At 48.6% G+C, this 18,106-nt stretch overlaps 1 protein-coding gene across 2 annotated transcripts in view; it reads right to left on the bottom strand.

The window, feature by feature from the left end:
• Positions 1–11,043, bottom strand: part of ACVR2B (activin A receptor type 2B) — a 39,005-nt gene extending 27,962 nt beyond the window's left edge. Inside the window, exon 1 of one of the 2 annotated variants that reach the window (XM_003826298.5) lies at positions 10,770–11,043. In XM_003826298.5, coding sequence (XP_003826346.3) covers positions 10,770–10,821 — 52 coding nt within the window. In that variant the 5' untranslated portion in view covers positions 10,822–11,043. Of the gene's footprint in view, positions 1–10,459; positions 10,737–10,769 lie in introns of those variants that run through there. The other variant, XM_008951549.4, reaches the window with a different exon arrangement.
• Between the last annotated feature and the right edge of the window lie 7,063 nt (positions 11,044–18,106).

The raw sequence follows: 18,106 nt of genomic DNA, 5'->3' as shown, positions 1-18,106 counted from the left end.
CAAAGTGCTGGGATTACAGGCATGAGCCACTGCGCCCAGCCCGAACACTTCTATTTTTAAATATGTATATGGCAACTCCAACCTGGAGGTCATCCAGGTTGGCTTCAACTGTGATGTTTCTGCTGGCTGTTTACTTAAAATTACCAGCCAGTCACTGTATTTGCAAAATTATAGAGATAATTCGAGGCCTAGGATGACATAAATCCTCTAGAAAGAATTAACATGTCTAAAGGTACCATTAATCCCAGAATATATTTTCTGTTTTGGAGATGGGGTCTTCCTATATTGTCCAGGCTGCTCTTGAACTCCTGGGCTCAACTGATCCTCCCCGCCTCAGTCTCCCAAGTAGCTGGGATTACAGGTGTGCACCACCAAACCCAGCAGCCCAGAATATTTCAATCTAACTTTAGGGTTTGTCTACATTTTGGTCCCCCTAACTTCTATATCTTTGGGATCTCAATCCCAAATAAGTGATTGACTCTGCCCACCCTTTGCTTAGAACTCCAATTCCTGTCTTCCTAGCCCCACAAAGCTATCAAATGCAGCCTCTCAGTTGCCCCTATGACTAAAAACAGACTCAAATACCAAAATCATCACCCTAGGCCTTTGTTCTCATGCAGATACTGGCCTGGTAGTTCTTCAGTATCTTCTTAGATATACAAGGCCTTCAACCAAAGAAGTTTTATTTTTTCCAGTTTCTCCAGTTACCTTTAGAAAAATATTTGGTCCTGATTATCATAAAAGTACATCTCCATATCTACTTTTCACCCAGCTTTTAGACATATTTTCAGGATCGTAACATGCCCAAAGGCAAGGGAACCTGCACACATACATGGAAATTAAGCCCACCAGTGTAGACAAGATTGTCCATGGGCAGTATTAAGCAAGAACAACAGAGACACCAGGGCAAAGCCCTGAAAAAATTAACTTCCATTCCAAAATGTCACTCAAGAGGAAAACAGAATTCACTTTCAACCAAACTTTATTGTTTCAGACAGTCATAGACTGAACTGAGTCCCACCAAAATTCATAGGTTGAGGCCCTAACCTCCAATGTGACTATTGGGTTGGTGCAAAAGTAATTGCAGGTTTTGCCATTAATATATTTACAGATAAGGACTTTAAGGAGGTAATTAAGGCTAAATGAGGTGATAAAGGTGGGTCTCCAGTCCAACAGGACTGGTATCCTTATAAGAAGAGACACCTGGAGTGGATACACACAGCAAAAAGTACATAGCAAGAAGGCTACCATATGCCAACCCAGGAGAGAGGAATCACTGGAAACGAATCCTGACAGCACTTCATCTTTAACTTCCAGTCCCCAGAATTGTAAGAAATTTCAGTTGTTTAAGCCACCCAATCTATGGTATTCCATTATGGCAACCTGAGCAGACTAAGACACAAACAGCGCACATCATATGTATAATGTGGGAAAGCTGATTGGAGTATCATTTGTACTAGAAACAGTTCCACAAACTTGAGTGTCATCTAAATCCATTAGCAGGGCCTGACAAGTGGACTTACATAAAGAATCCCAACATAACAGTAAAGAGTAGGCAGCAAGCTGAAGAACAAGACTGAGAAGCAAGAGCTCTGGTGAACAAGTCATCCCAAACTATCTTCCCTAAGTCTTCTGCCAACTGTGGCAGAGGGTTATACAGGGAACAAGGCATACACTCAGCCAGGAACAGAAACTCACCAGAGCTCCTTCTGTCATGAAAAGCTTCTCACCAGACTCTAAAATAGTTTTTCTACAGGTTTCTCCAATACCCCCAACGTCATTATCACGACATATGAAATCAGAATTTGTCACACTCAGATTTTGTCAAATGCAGTGGGCTTGCCAGTAGTGCTGTTACCCAGAGCTCTTCAGCGACCTTCAACAAGTGCCTTAGTCTCTTCAGAGTCTGCACGCAGCATGGAGCCTGGTAAGTGAACATACATATGCACTTCCATCCCAAACCCAGGCCAGCACATCCTGGCTAGTCCAGTGCTACCTCCCTCATCAGCACAGTACCCAGGAGACTCAGGCACAAGGTAGGAGACACAGGCATGAGAGGTTATCTCCAGGTCTCCTCATACATTAAGCCAGTGGAAGTGAGCCCTTCCCATGTCCGGGCACCCTTCATGAAACCAGGCTATTTCTAAACTCTGTAACCTAGCATTTCAGCAGGGGTTGGGGTGTGGAGGTAGGAAGGATGTTCACAGATTACCGCAGAGAGCCAACTGCCATATCACCCAGCTTCTACCCCCACTGCCATCACTTGGATAGCCTCAAAAAATAAATAAATAAAATGGTATAACCATTTTTCAGTATCTATTAAAACCGATAACATACGTGCTTATGATCCAGATGTTATTTTCTCATCTACTCTTGAGAAACAGTGTGCATACATTCTATACAATCACAAAGTCCATCAGTAAGAAACTAGGTAAAATGTAGTCTATATTTAAACTTTAGAATATTACGTAGTTATTAAAAAGATCAAAGTAGATCCATATGTATCAGAAAGTTTGCCAAAGCAAATCTCCGAGTTTAAAAAGCCATGACATCCAACATAGCTTAAAGTCACAAACATGGTGAGGAAAAGATGGACACAAAGCAGTTTATTCTGTAAGGTTCTATTCATATGAAGCACAGAAACAGATGAAACTATTTTATGCTGTTAGAAGTTAGAATAGTAGTTAACCTTAGTGGGTGTGGGCAGAGACTGAAATGGAACAAAACAGGGCTTGCTGGGGATGGGGGGCTGGAAAATTTCTGATTCTTGACTTGGATGCTGACTAAACCAGTGTATTCAGTTTGTGAAAATGCTTCTTAGCTGTTACTTATGGTAATTACTTGTACATTCTTCTGTATATGTTTTATACTTCAATTAAATGCTTGAATACCATTTTAGGTGGAAAAAAGCCTATTTATTTATTTGTTTGTTTATTTATTTATTTATTTTGAGATGGAGTCTCGCTCTGTTGCCCAGGCTGGAGTGCAGTGGTGCTATCTTGGCTCACTGCAAGCTCCGCCTCCCGGGTTCACGCCATTCTCCTGCCTCAGCCTCTCGAGTAGCTGGGACTACAGGGACCCACCACCACGCCGGGCTAATTTTTTGTATTTTTAGTAGAGACGGGGTTTCTCCATGTTGGTCAGGCTGGTCTTGAACTCCTGACCTCAGGTGATCCGCCCGCCTTGGCCTCCCAAAGTGCTGGGATTACAGGCATGAGCCACCACGCCCGGCCAAAAGCCTCTCTATTTCTATAAGTATTTCTATAGATGCACAAGTAAAAATGTCTGGAAGAATACACCTCAATCTTAAAAGGATTACCTTTGGAGGGGGCCTCGGATGGGGAACAGAAGTGATAAAAGGAGACCCTAGTATTATCTGTAACATCTAAATTTCTGCAATATAATGTAGGTATATTACTTGTTTAAAAAGTAATAAATTTTTTTTAAATGGGAAAATTAGTTATGGCTGAAGTGACTTCTACTCCCCCAACTATACCCCAGGGTGGCTAACCTCTCAGTGATGGGAGGTTTGGATGCGAGGTTTCAGGGCAGGGGAGATAGGACTACATTGCCCTGGCCCTCCTTCTACTCCCACACATCCCTGTAGGTCTCACCCTCAGCCAGAAGGTTCACAGAAGGAGCCAGCCAGGTGGGAAAAGAAACCAGAATTCATCTCTCTAACCCTTCTGCTCCTCTGGTTTCTAAGGCCCAGAGCAGATGAGCCTTGATTCACTATGCCCTCACTACACAGAGAAGCGGGACCTCTTGTGTGAGCCCTGGGCCACAGGACTCCCCTCTAACCCAATATTAAACCTCAGTGAGAAGGAAATTCCCAAAAAGTGCATAAAATAAGAGTTCTTAAACCATGGTTGCCAGCCCAGGCTGGGAAAACTCATGCGTGCTTTCTAAATCAACGGACACATAATCCAGTTGGAGGGGAGGGGGAGGAGGGTTGTCAATGGCACTGGACATTCATTAAAAGGCATTGTCCTCATACCTGAAAACACTGTGCGCCACTGCACAAGCCAGAAGGAAAAAATATCCTGGCATCAACACTCGAGAGAGTCAGCTTCCAAGTTAGTCTCCTGTTTTAATTGGTTCAAGTTTGGGAGGCCACAGGGACCCCTCCTTCTCCTCAGATGGACGGATAACAGCTGGTCTCATCCCATCCTCCGAAATGCTCAGGCACAAACCTGGGAAGCAGCCTCCTCCATTCTCCAGCCAAGGGCTTGGGTTTCCAACCAGCCTTCCTTTTCCTTCTCCAGAACTAATTTTAGCCTCCTTGGTTGTCAGAGTGGAACTGAAATAGTCGGCAGAGGAACACATGCAAAGAGCATGAGCTCGCCTCACAAAACACCTCAGCTCCAGCCCAGAAACTGGCCAGGGAGAAGGCCCATTGTCCAGCAGGTCAGACCCATCCAGACAACATTCCCCTGGGAAGAGGGCCTCACATTTGCCCAGTGGGACAGGCTTCCTTTCCACACCCGCTTCCAGAGGTCATGCGTCCATGAATGAAAACACCCAGTTGGAGCTGCCAGTCCCAGAAAGAATCTGAAAAAGGCACATGCATGTGTACAGCAAGCCTAGAATAACCAGGGGAAAGCATGGGGCTGTCCGAAGGCGGGAAGCCATTATTAGTCCTGGGCCGGGAAGAGACATGGCTGACCCTTGAACAATCCCAGCCTGCTTTATCCATTGATTTCCAGTACCTACCACTGTCTTAGTCAGAGACATCACTGAGCAATGTAATAGAGTCAGAAGAAGGCAGCAGCATTTCCACCACCAGAAAACCTGGGCATTCAGTAGCAGTACCCCCAGGACCACAAGGAATAGGCACCTCTAGGGCTAGGATGGACCCGTAAGTCTGGTAGAGAATGAGAGACCAAAAAAGAAAGCCCAGAACAAGGGGGTGGGTGTCTGTTTTGGAACACAGAATTAGTGATAGAACCAGAGGGAAGGAAGAGAAAGAATTCTGAGAAGGAAATAAAGTCCCCTTTGTAAAGACCCCAAAAACAGATGGAACTAGGAAGTCTGAACCTCAGCAAGCACTTCACATACCAGTGATGTGGAGCACTTGGAAACTGGGTCTTTGAAAAATGCTTCCTCCACCCTAAGAGTCCAGTTTGTAATCACTTCCCAGTGCAGCAAACTGTGTCTGAGTTCAAGATGAGACAGACAGAGTCCCACAGAAGCGTTCCCTAGCCAAGCTTGAAGCAGGCCAGGGGAGGAGTAGAAAATAAACATGGGGGCAGCCCCAGGGGGCTGCCAGCCTGCCAAGCCCAATAGACAAGCCTCCACAGATACCAACCGCTCCACCAGAGCCTCCAGTGCCAGCTGCCTGTCTAAGGCAGCGCTGCCCACACCTCCCCAGGTCCACAGCAGGAAGCCTGGCCCTGCCCTCAGATTCCCATCTGGCCACCACACCCTGAGGGAGAGACTTGCACCCATACCTTTGGGGAGAGGCTGCCCACCTGCCCTGGTGTCCCCGGCCTGGGGGCTCCAGGCCCACAGCCTCTGCAGCTCCCCGGAGCGCCACACGGCAGGTCCACTCAGGGGAAGGGGCATGCCCACGGCCTGCTACAACCCCAGTGCTCCGCTTGGCAGACAGGGCTAGCCTTAGCTCCTGAGGCCCCCAGGTGAGCAGAGAGGGGGTGCTGGGCAGGCAGAGAGTCCCCAGCAACAGGCACTTCCTGGCATTTCTGCGTGTACGGGAGGAAGAGGCTGAGTGCCAGCCTTAAGGCAACGGTCAGAGGCGAGTGGGCGGGTGCAGGCAGGCAGGCAGGCTGCCCAGCCACCCACAGCCTCCGCCTCCCTGAAACCTGAACCACTTCTGGGAAAACTCAAGGACGCCAGGATTCTCCTCGGTGGTAAGCTGTACACCAGAACCACTAATGTTGAACCAAACTCTCACGTGCTGAGCAGATTTCACTAAACAGGAATCTCCTAGGCTTTGAGGAGAACCTCACCTCCAACCCTGCATCCAGAGTGGGGGGATGGATATGCACTCAAAAGCCGTTACCCCTACTTCTTACAACTGTAGACCTCTTTGAAAGCGTGAGAACATTCTACATCAGTGGTTCCCAATCTGAGATGATTTTGCTCTCACCTCTGCCAGGGACATTTAGCAAGATCTGGAAACATTTTTGGTTGACATGATTAAAGAGGATCTACTGGAATTTGTGGGTAGAGGCGGGGATACTGCTAAATATCCTATAATGCACAGAACAGCTCAACCCACCACTACCCATACACAACAGAGTATCATCAGGCCCAAAATGTAAATAGTGTCAAGGTTGAGAAACCCTGTTCTAGAGTGAGGCCCATGCAACCAGGACCCTGCCTCAGGACTATCTAGAGTCTATCTAGAGTCACTAGCAAAAATATTATCCAGACCCAGTCCTCAACCCTCCAGATCCCAATCCATGGTGACAGGTCAGTATCTGTGAGTGGATCTAAACTCCTGAACCGATACTCCTTGGTTCTCATTTGCACTACCCTGAGCTCCCAAGCAGAGGGGCTGAATGCATAGGCTGGCACTCAAGAGGACAGCTTTCTGGAAAGAGAGACCAGGGCTAGAATCTGAACATCCGGCAGGATCACAAAAGGCAAAGCAAGTGAGGTACCAAGGTGGAAAAAGCACCCCTCCCCCGCAGAACAAGCTGCCCCTTAAGACTACTACAGTGGATATGTGCAGGGCAGCCAGGACTTCAAGGAGTCTAATCAGGGGGCAGCAGGTTCCCAGTATCTGTACAAAACAGAGTGGGTGCATACAATGTACACACACATGCACACATATACCGATTTACATTTTCCTGGAGGAAGGGTCCACAGCTTTCATCAGATTCTCAGAGGGGTCTATGACATCAAGGACCACTGTATAGAATGTGGGCTCTTCATTGGCTCCTTATAACAGGAGTTCCTTAGGTGAAGTGCCAGCAGAGGTCCAGGTGCTTCTGGAGATTCTTGATGCCCAGAAAGACCCACAGAGTAGTACACAATAGAGGCCCACCCAAGTGATGGGAGGCCATAGGGTTTAGATCTTATGTTTTTACCCAGCTATAGGGCCTGGAAAGATGGGCAGGTTTCTCACATCATCTGCCTTGAAAGGGCCCCTAAGAGCTAGGGAGGATACCCATTCCTCCCAAAAGGCAGCCCACCCAGACAGGGCAGAGCCTCGAGTGCCCAGCAGATACAAGCACAGGTAGCAGAAAACACTCTTCTCTGGGAGGGGCACCCACGGCCCATGGCTCTGTAGCCCATGTCCTTGGCAGCTACCACTACACTAGGCCTGAGGGATGAAAGTCACTTCACTTCATGAGCTCACTCCCTCCGCCCTCCCCCAAGGAAGTGGCCAAGAAACTTCTCTGGGTCAGCCTATCAGAGTAATCGGGGCCTGCACTTCCTGATGGGATGGATAGGAGGCAGGTCCCTCTCCAAGAGCTCTGGTCACTTCACTTAGAATACTGTTTACCCCACCCCTATAAGCCCTTTGATCTGAACCCCAAGTACAGAGTACAGAGACAGGTGTCAGGAGTTCTTGTAGAATACAGCATTGAGTGTCCAGGATGTCCACTGAAATGCAAGAGCCAAATGGCTTGTTTCCCAAGGACACTCGGCCAAGCACAGACCACAAAAGACTTAAAGAATTATTAAAGAACCAACTAACCACTGACTGATCTTGTGACAAGCACCATGTGACATTTATTACACCATAAATTCTACCTTCCCTTCTGAGATTCCATTGTCTAATATGGTAGCCACTAACCAAATGTTCTGCAGAGCACTGGAAATGTGGAAAGTTAGAGTTGAGGATGTTCTGTAAGGCACACACTGGATTTTGATGACAGTACAAAAATGGAATGCAAAATGTCTCGTTTTAATACTGATTTCAGGCTGAAATTACTTTGTATATATCAAATTCAGTGAAATATACTTTTTTTTTGAGACGGAGCCTCACTCTGTCACCAGGCTGCAGTGCAGTGACATGATCTCGGCTCACTGCAACCTCTACCTCCCGGGTTCATGCGATTCCCCTGCCTCAGCCTCTGGAGCAGCTGGGACTACAGGCGTGTGCCACCACACCCAGCTAATTTTTGTATTTTTAGTAGAGACGCGTTTCACCATGTTGGCCAGGATGGTCTCGATCTCTTGACCTTGTGATCCTCCCACCTCAGCCTCCCAAAGTGCTGGGATTACCGGCATGAGCCACTGTGCCAGGCCAGTAAAATATACTATTGAAGTTCATTCCATCTCATGGAAAGAATGTGTCCCCCCCAAATTCATACAATGAAGTTCTGACCCCCAGTGTAATGGTATTTGGAGATGGGACCTTTGGGAGGTAGTGAGGGTTAGATTAAGTCATGAGGGTGGGGCCATCAGGTAATGAGGACAGGATTCACAGTCTTACAAAAAGAAGAAAACACCCCCTTGCCCCACCCCACCCGTCATGTGAGAATGCAGTAAGAAGGCAGATGTCTGCAAGCCAGGAAGAGGGTCCTCACCAGAACCCAACCATGCCAGCATCCTGCACCCTGGGCTCAGACTTAGAGCTTCCAGAACTTTGACAATATAAATTTCTGCTGTTTAAGCCACCAGTCTACAGTATTTTGTTATGGCAGCCCCAGCTAAGACACAGCTGTTTCTTCTTCCTTTTATTAACACGACTACTAGAAAACGTTGTTTTATATCTATCCATAGTTCATACACTATTTCTGTCACACAGCACTCTTCTAGATGTTCCTTCTAGCAGGCATTGTGTGCTGCACAGTATGGGGGTTATTCCAAACAGCAAGCCAGGAGCTTGAAACTAAAGGGCATCCCTGAAGCCAAAGAAACAGGACGGTCAGGTCTGCTCCAAACTGGGCCTGGGGCAGCTCTTTTCACAGTTCTCCACAGGTCAGGGACTGGTTGATGTGACTACAAGAAATACCCAGTGACCCCCACCTTCCTCCCAGGGCAGGAATACAGGTCCTTATAGTGTGACTCTGACTGCCCCCTGGCAGGGTACACTGCTCAGCACTGCCCAAGCTAGGTGACTGAAGCAGAGGAAAAAGAAAGGACATACAGCCCTTCCAGGGGTCTGATGCCGCCCTGCCCTGCCTAAGGAGGGAGGTGTGAGACTGGTGTGATCCCCAGATCCCAGGTCTCAAGCTGTCCTGTCTTGGGAGGAAGCTCTCCTAAAGGCCTGGGCTTGGAAGAGCCCCAGCACTTCCAGGTATCAGGCACCCAGCGGGTCTGGAGGCAGTCAGGTGGGCTGCGGTCTGCCTATCAAGTCAGCTTGCTGCCACCCTCCCTCTAGCAGACCAATGTCTCCCCTTTCACTTTCGAGCCCTCCTTCTTGGGGAAAAGGCATCCCAAGGGAGCGGGGCAAAAAAGAGGAGCAGAAAGTCCAACACGACCACCACTTCGCCTCCAGGAAGCGGCTCCAGGAGAGCTGCAACGCCCTCTTCCATACGGTACTCAGGTGCCAGCTGGTCTTTGCCCTTCGGTTTCCGGACTCAGGCTGCGCGCGCGCGCTACTACCCTACAGAACTCACTCGCTTTCGGTGTAAACTAAGCCTCACGACGACGCACAGGAGAAGGTAGAACCAGGGTGGGAATGGGACGGAGATCCCAAATCCCCACCCCCGCAGCAGCGTGGGGACTCTGGCCCCGCCCCTGCACGCCCGGCCCCGCCCCTCGAGGGTTTCCCAGACTCCAGGCGGCTGCCACCGTGGGCGGCGGGGGACCCGCGCTGCATGTGTAATGGGGGCTGGGAACAAAGACGCGCAGGACCCGGCGGCCGGGTACCAGCCGCCCCGACCTTCTCGCCAGAGCTTCAATGCCCAGCTCCCCACGTTTCCCAGGACTGGCCAGGGGACGTCCCGGCGCGCCCGCCGGGGTTAGGCGCACCCCGGCACCACTGAGAGAGAGAAATCGGTGCTTGGGCCGTAGGAGAAACAAGCTTTCCAGGCGGAACTCCGCTTGTTTACGCCCGCGCCCACATACCCCCAAACACACATGCGCTGGCCGAACACCTCCAGCCACACGCCCGCAGCCGCGGGCGAGCTGAGCGCTGGTCACCCACCCCGCCACATGCCTCCCGGAGGCCCGAACGAAGAGGGACCTGTTGGGTTTTCCATCTTACCCACCCCCTCCCCTCCCAAGTGCCCAAACAAAGCGGTCCCGCGAAGCGACCACACTCCGCATCCCGGGGCCAACGGCAGGGAAAGAGGGAGCAGGTGGGAGCCAGCACCAACAGCCCGCCGGGCCGGTAACGCGACGCAGACTGGTGGCAAGAAATGCAGGGGACTTTGGGCTGCGTGAAGCCGCCCCCTTCGCTTCGCTACACTTAGTGACTCTGAGGGACATGCAACCCTCCCCGCATGCTGCTGCTGCTGCTGCACCTACAATCCTGCCACCCCCAATGAGATCTGCCCACCCCTCTTGGCCGCCTTCCCCACGCTCAGGTTTTCCTCACTCTTTCCCTGGGTTCCACGCGCCCGCGTAGCCCGAACTCCGACCCTGAGGCTCCGCGTCCCGGCCCCCATCGCAGGGGCGCCTCTAGGAACCAGAATCCCGCAGATGACTGCACAGACAAGATCGTGCCCCTAAGTTCGGCGAGCCGGGCGCCCACCGCGCCCCCAGCCCCCGCCCCGGGAGGTGAGGGCTGAATACAGGTGGTGCGGCGACGAGGCCCCGGGCCCGCCCTTTGTTGGTAAACACCGCGCGGCGCCAGAGGCCAGCCCCGCGCGCCCTCTCGGCGTCCCCGCGCCGCGCCCAGTTCTTACCGGCGCACAGCGATCCCCAGAGGAGGGCGAGGGCCACCCAGGGCGCCGTCATGTTCCGCGGCGCCGCCCCGCGCACACCCGGAGCCCGCGGGCAGGGCCGCACGGCGCTCCCGGGGCGCGCAGGGCCAGGAGGCGGCTGCGCTCTCCTTCCCGCTCCTTCCTTCGGTCTCGTTCCCTGCGCGCTTCCTGCGCCTTCGTCCCCGAGCAGCGTTCGGGCTCCAAGGGCCGGTCGGCGGGGCCGGGCTCAGGGCCGCTGCGGGCGGCGCAGGCTGCGGCCCGGGCTCCGGGGCGACGCGGGGGCCGGGGGGCGGCAGCGGGGCACGGGCCGGGGCGCGCCCGACTCAGGCATAGCGCGGCGGGGCTGGGCCCGGGCCCCGGGCGCAGGGGCCGAGTCCGGAGGGGCCATGAACGGGGGGAGGGGTGGGGGGAGGGGAGCTGAACCGAGTCCAAAATGGCTCCTGAGCGGCGGCCACGGAGCCGAGCCAGCGGGGAAACCCGGATGTTGGATACAAAGAGGCGGGCGGGCTGGGCGGGGAGGGGGAGGGGAGGCGGGCCCTCCGGCCGCGTGGTCCGCGCCCCCCTGAGGGGCGGGGCCCCAGAGAAACAACAACACGGAGGCCCCGCCCCCATCCCGCGCCCTGTGGAAGGACGCGCGTGCACCAACTTGCTGGAGGACAGGGCGGGGCGCGCGGACGGAGGTGGCGGGAATGGGCTCCTGACCACTTTGCCCGGGAGCCTGTGGCCACTGCACTCGCAATTAGTGCCCCTCACGCTCGAGCCCAAGCTCCTGACACATGCTGCCCTACAACCCCGGAATGAGTGGATAGTCCCGGGACTCTGGCCCAGACGCCTCTGTGCCTTGGATTCCCCACCTGTGCAATGGGGGTGACAGTGAACCGTGGGAAAGTCGGATCTCTACTGATGGGCGAATTAAGTGGCAGAAAGAGGCTGACTTCCCTGAATTGACAAGCAGTCTCCCGTCTGCAATCCCTTGCCACACACTCAAAGGCACAGCTAGGGCGGGGAGTGGTCATTTAAACCCAACCAAGTGAGGGAGCGGGCAGAGTCCCGCCCCTCTAAGCCCAGCAGGTGGAAAAGGGCCTCTGGCAACCTGCTGGCCCTCCCTAATCCCATCTTGTCTTCTGCAGTTCCTGCGCCACCCGCAGCGGCCCTGAGCTTCAATCTGCACTTTCAAAACTTCCCAGTTGCCTCCAGAGCCCTGCAGTTGAAGATCTTGTCTAGCACATGGTTTTGCTGTTTTCCTCACCCCGAACTCCCTCCTTGGAGGGCCATCGTTCTCTGTCTCAGATTCCACCCTCCTTATCACACAACTAGAGCTTCGGAGGAACGTGATGGGGCTCCCAACTAAGGAGGGAAAGACCATCATAGCTCAGGGATGAGGCTCCGAGATCCTCAGATAACATTAATTGTCCTCTGTCTTCTCTTGACTTGGCACATCCTTGCTTGGAGCAGGGCAGGAGCAGCTGAAAGGGAGGTGGCACCTGGAGGTCTCAGTCATTTCACTTCTCTGAGCCTCAGTTTTCCCATATGCAAAGTGAAGAGGTAAGACTCCCTCAGGGTTTTGCATCTTCTTAATGGCAGAAACCTATTCAAACAAAATATTATGTAAATGTTCACTATAGGCGGGGCGAGGTGGCTCAAACCTGTAATTCCAGCACTTTTAGAGGCCCAGGAGGCTTTTGAGGTCAGGAGTTCGAGACCAGCCTGACCAACATGGCAAAAACCTGTCTCTACTAAATAATACAAAAATTAGCTGGGCATGGTGACACACACCTGTAATTCCAACTACTCGGTAGGAGGCTGAGGCAGGAGAATCGCTTGAACCCAGGAGGGAGGCGGAGGTTGCAGTGAGCTGAGATTGCACCACTGCACTCCATCCTAGGTGACAGAGTGAGACTCTCTCTCAAAAAAAAATAAGTTTATAAAGGAATGTATATTGTTCTGATTGACATTGAAATAGGGTCAACTACCCCCGGTCACCAGAGCAGCAGGAACACCTCAGGGGCCACACTTTGGAGGCACTGCCCAGAAAGATTTCTGGGTCTTTAAAAGTCCCTTCCAGTTCTGGGAAATTCTATGTGAAAATGATGGTCCCTGCTTGCTATAATCCCTACAGGTGACTTATTATCTAAGCCATTTAACACAGGATTGAATACTATGCGACTGTGTGCCAAGCAAGAAGCAGTGTTGTATGGGACACCCTAGCTGTGTATAAGGTATCTGGTAATAACACAGGAGGCCACAGTGATAGACTGTGATAACGGAAGTAATTCCATATCCAGTTTAAGTGTCTTTTCTAGGGAATATAAATCGTTATCTCCATTCCAATATGGACTGAAAGGTATCGACTTTAATCCATGTGCCAAAAATTAGATTGGCTGGTTCCTCTCTTCTACTCCATACCAGGTCAAGTATCATAATAAGGACTCAGAGTGGTCCAAGCTGCCCAAATATCTGTGTCTTCCACTCTGACCTGTCTGGGAACTCCAAATTTATATCCAACTGCTTACTTGACAACTGTAGTTGGTAGCCTATCAGGCATCTCAAATTTGACCTAGCCAAAGCAGAAGTCCTCATTTGCCCCGTAAATCTCCTCCCCAGTTTTCCCTGTCTGAATCAATGGCATAAGCAACTACACCATTGCTCAAATCAGAACCTTATGAGTCCTACTGAAACCAGCCAAAGAGTCCCATAGACAGTTGTTTTTGTTTTTGTTTTTGAGACAGAGTTTGGCTCTTATTGCCCTCACTGGAGTGCAGTGGCACGATCTCGGCTCACTGCGACCTCCACCTCCTGGGTTCAAGTGATTCTCCTGCCTCAGCCTCCCAAGTAGCTGGAATTACATGCAAGCCACCATGCCCAGCTAAGTTTTGTATTTTTAGTAGATACAGGCTTTCATCATGTTGGCCAGGCTGGTCTTGAACTCCCAACTTCAGGTGACCTGCCTGCCTCAGCCTCCCAAAGTGCTGGGATTATAGAAGTTGACCCTTTTGCAGTTAAAGCTGGAAACTTATTTGTTTTATCCGAGTTCCTTCCTCAGGAAAGGACCTTCAGGCCTCTCACAAAAAGTATCAAAGAACTGAAGCCATAAAAAGTATCAAAATAACTGAAACCAGATCACTGCACTAGATGCTGGGCCCCTCAGTCACCATGATTGCTTCCTTGCCCCTCCCATGTTCCTGTTTTCTTACATATTGTTACATTTCTTTCCTGCTATATAAACCCTTGGTTTTGGTCAGTCAAGGAGATGGATTTGAGACTGCACTCCCATCTCCTTGGCTGCAGCACCTGATTAAAGCCTTCTTCCTTGGCAATACTTGTCATCTCAGTGATTGGCTTTCTGTGCACCGAGCAGCAGGACCTAGACCAAACCCCTGGTGTTTCGGTAACAATACTTGATTCCTCCCATATACAGTCCATCAGCAAAATAGCCTCAAAAGCGTATCCACCATCCGACTACTTTTTTCCATGTACACTACTGCAACATTGTCTTATATCTGGACTGTTGCAATAGCAGTGAACCAGAAGGGAGCTTAACTGGTCCTCTGAATTCATTCTTGCCTTAAATAAATCTTCCATATAGTAACCAAAGTGCATTCCCTGCCATCATTTTGATCATGAGCTCATCAAGCAAATACTAGGCTGGTTGAGAAAGGTGATAATGGATATTTGAAAAACGAGTTCTATTTGGGTTTTCTGTTCTTTTGAACGACTAAAGATTGCTAAATATCACATTTGGTATCAGACATGGGGTGACCAAAAACTGAAAGGCAAAAAAAATCCGAAACCCCAAATGTTTGCTGTAGAATTTATGGCAGTGAGTTCTGCCATTAAGGCATTCAGTGTGTTAGGACCACTATTCCCTGGCTTCCCCACCCTTCAACAATCAAGACCAGAAACCAAGGAATTGAGAAGAATCAGTTGAACATGACATTCTTTAGTATCAAGCTATGGAAGAAGATGGAAAACTATAGCATTGTAATAAGACTTGGCATCTATATAATTATAATGAATTCTATTAAGGGATTAAATACATTCATTTAGCAAGATAAACTTTGAAAGTAACCACAGTTTTTATAATGTTATTTGGGAACTTCTTCATTTGAGAAAATATAAGTGGCCTCACCCTCTCTCAGTTTCTGAGAGGCCCTGGTTAGACATTCACTGTAGTGGGTAATTTAGGCATAGCAATACGAAATTAAACAATTTAATGAGAGTACCATTCACAGTGTATAATTGTTGGGGGAGGGGTGGGCAGTGTATACTTTCTTTGGTAATACAGTTCCCCCAAGACTTAATAAGCTATCTGTTATTTCCTAGACACAGTTCTCAAAGTGCTTTATTTCTTTGCCTTATTTATTTTCTTCCTAGACCTCGTACTTTCCCCGCCCCTTTCTCTTAACTTAATGGTGGTTACTTGAGGTCAAAAAAATGAATTGGCTTGGGTAGAAAGCTAACACTATCTCTCAAGAGAGATTAGATTATGCTGTGCTAATGGAAAAATCCCAAAACCTTAATGGCTTAAAATAACAAAATTTATATCTTTCTCGTGATACATATCCATTGGAGGTCAACAAACAAGCTCTACTCATTGTAATAACTCAGGGACACAGACTAAGAGGGCTACCTTTTGATACATGCTTCTACTATTGGAGAGACAAGGGAAAGAGAGCATGGTAAATGCTGGCCCTTAAAACTTCTACCAGACTGGGAAGATGATGGTTAGGTTGTTGGCTGCATTGTTTTTGAATCTTTCAAAATCTTCACATGAAAACACAGAGTAAGCTGGGTGTGGTGGCTTATGCCTATAATCCCAGCACATCAGGAGGCTGAGGCAGGAGCATCACTTGAGCCCAGGAGTTCAAGACTAGCCTGGACAACATAGTGAGACCCCCGTTTGTTAAAAATAAATAAAAATAAGGCTGGGCATGGTGGCTCACGCCTGTAATCTGAGCACTTTGGGAGGCCAAGGCAGGTGGATCACGAGGTCAAGAGATCGAGACCATTCTGGCCAACACGGTGAAACCCCGTCTCTACTAAAAATACAAAAATTAGCTGGGCATGGTGGCACATACCTGTAGTCCCAGCTACTCAGTAGGCTGAGGTGGGAGAATCACTTGAACCCAGGAGGTGGAGGTTGCAGTGAGCCAAAATCATGCCACTGCACTCCAGCCTGGCAACAGAGCAAGACTTGAATGTCTCAAAAATAGCAATAATTAATTAATTAATTAAAATAAATAAATAAATAAAAATAAAAAACACAGAGCAACTGTATGGAAAAAACCAGACCATCCAAGTGCACTCACTGAAAAACCAGGTGACAGGATTTCCCTCAAAACATCAAAATACAAGCAAATAGAGACAAACTACTAATAGCAACAAAAGCTGCGTGGGCGAGCCTCTGCGCAAGAGGGAGCAGGATACAACAGGGTATATGACATACCTGAGAACCTCCAAGAATTCACACAGGATGGGGAAATGTTTAGCTCCACCCAGCAAAATTGGAGTCTTCATGGAAAACTCAGAACATTCAGTAGAGACCCAGAGAGTCACTCCATAGTGGAGCTAAACCAGCCCTAGATAATAAAGGCTATTGTAAACCTCAATACTAAGCTAAAGGAACAAGCCTTGACATGATCAACCTGATTTATAAGTTAATTTAACTACCCACCAGAGGAACCAACACTTTTTAAAGAAATTCTATCAATCTGACACTCAGTAAAAAAATATTTTAAATGCCCACATCTAATAAAAGAATTACTAAGCATAGAAAGAAGCAGGAAAATGTGACCCAAAAGAAGCAGAAAAATCATTCAATAGGAACAGATACAGAAGTGACAGAGATAATGGAATTATCAGTCAAGGATTTTAGTTTAATTTGATTTTTACAGGTATTTTTGTACAAATTCATGGAGGACATGAGAAATTTTGTTGCATGTATATAATGTGTATTGTTCAAGTAATGGCATTTAGGTATCCATCACCCAAGATCAATACATTATTCTTAAATATAGTCACCCTACTCAGCTATCAGACATTGAGTTTATTCTATCTGTATGTTTGTACCCTTTAACCCAGTTCTCTTCACCCACCCACCCCAGCTCCCTACTCACCCCTCCCAGTCTCTGTTATCTATCTCTCTACTGCCATAAAATAAAATATTTTAGTTTCCACATATAAGTGAGAATATATATTTGTCTTGTTGTGCCTGGCTTAGTTCACTTAAGATATATCCAGATCCATCCACGATGCTGCCAATGACAGGATTTCTTTTTTTTTTTTTAATTAAAATTTATGAGACAAGGTCTCACTATGTTGCCCAGGCTGGTCTCAAACTCTTGGGCTCAAGCAATCCTTCCTCCTCAGTTTCTCCAAGTGTTAGGATTACAGTCATGAGCCACCATGCCTGGCCAATTTCATTCTTTTTAATGGCCGAATAGTATTTCATTGTGTATATATACCACATTTTCTTTATCTGTTCATCCATTGATGAATGCTTAGGTTGATTCTATATCTTCTGTTTTAAGAATAGTGCAGTAATAAACAAGAATGGAGGTATTCCTTTAATATATTGATTCCTTTTCCTTTGGGTAGCTATCCAATACTGGGATTGCAGGATCACATAGTAATTCTGTTTTTAGTTTTTAGAGAACTCTCTATACGGTTGTTTTCCATAATAACTGTGCTAGTTTACATTCCCACCAACAGTGTATAAGAGTTCCCTTTTCGGCCAGATGTGGTGACACATGCCTGTAATCCCAGCATTATGGGAGGCCGAGGAGGGAGGATTGCTGGAGTTCAGGAGTTTGAGACCATCCTGGACCAACATAGGGAGACCCTGCTTGTATCTACAAAAAAAAAAAAAAAAAAAAAATTAGCCAGATGTGGTGGTGCGTGCCTGTGGTCTCGGCTCTTCAGGAGGCTGAAGTGGGAGGATCATTTGAGCCCAGGAGGTGAAGGCTCCACTGAGCCATGATCGTGACACTGCACTCCAACCTGGGCAACAGAGTGAGACCTTGTCTCCAAAAATAAAATAAAATAAAAAAGAGTTCCATTTTCTCTGCATCCTCGTCAACATTGTTATTTTTTGTCTTTATAATAGTAGCCATTCCAGCTGGGATAAGATAATTATATCATTGTGGCTTTGATTTGTATTTCTCTGATGATAAGTGACATTGAGCGTTTTTTCATATGCTGTTATCCATTTATATGTCTTCTTTTCAAAATGTCTATGCATGTCCTTTGTCTACTTTTTAATGGGATTATTTGGGATTTTGTTCCTGTTCAGTTGTTTGAGTTCCTTGTATATTCTGGAT

This window comes from Pan paniscus, chromosome 2, assembly GCF_029289425.2.
Source record: "Pan paniscus chromosome 2, NHGRI_mPanPan1-v2.0_pri, whole genome shotgun sequence".
NCBI classification, from domain to species: domain Eukaryota; kingdom Metazoa; phylum Chordata; class Mammalia; order Primates; family Hominidae; genus Pan; species Pan paniscus.
Note: the sequence above shows the minus strand (reverse complement) of the source record. Positions and strands in the feature narration are given on the sequence as shown.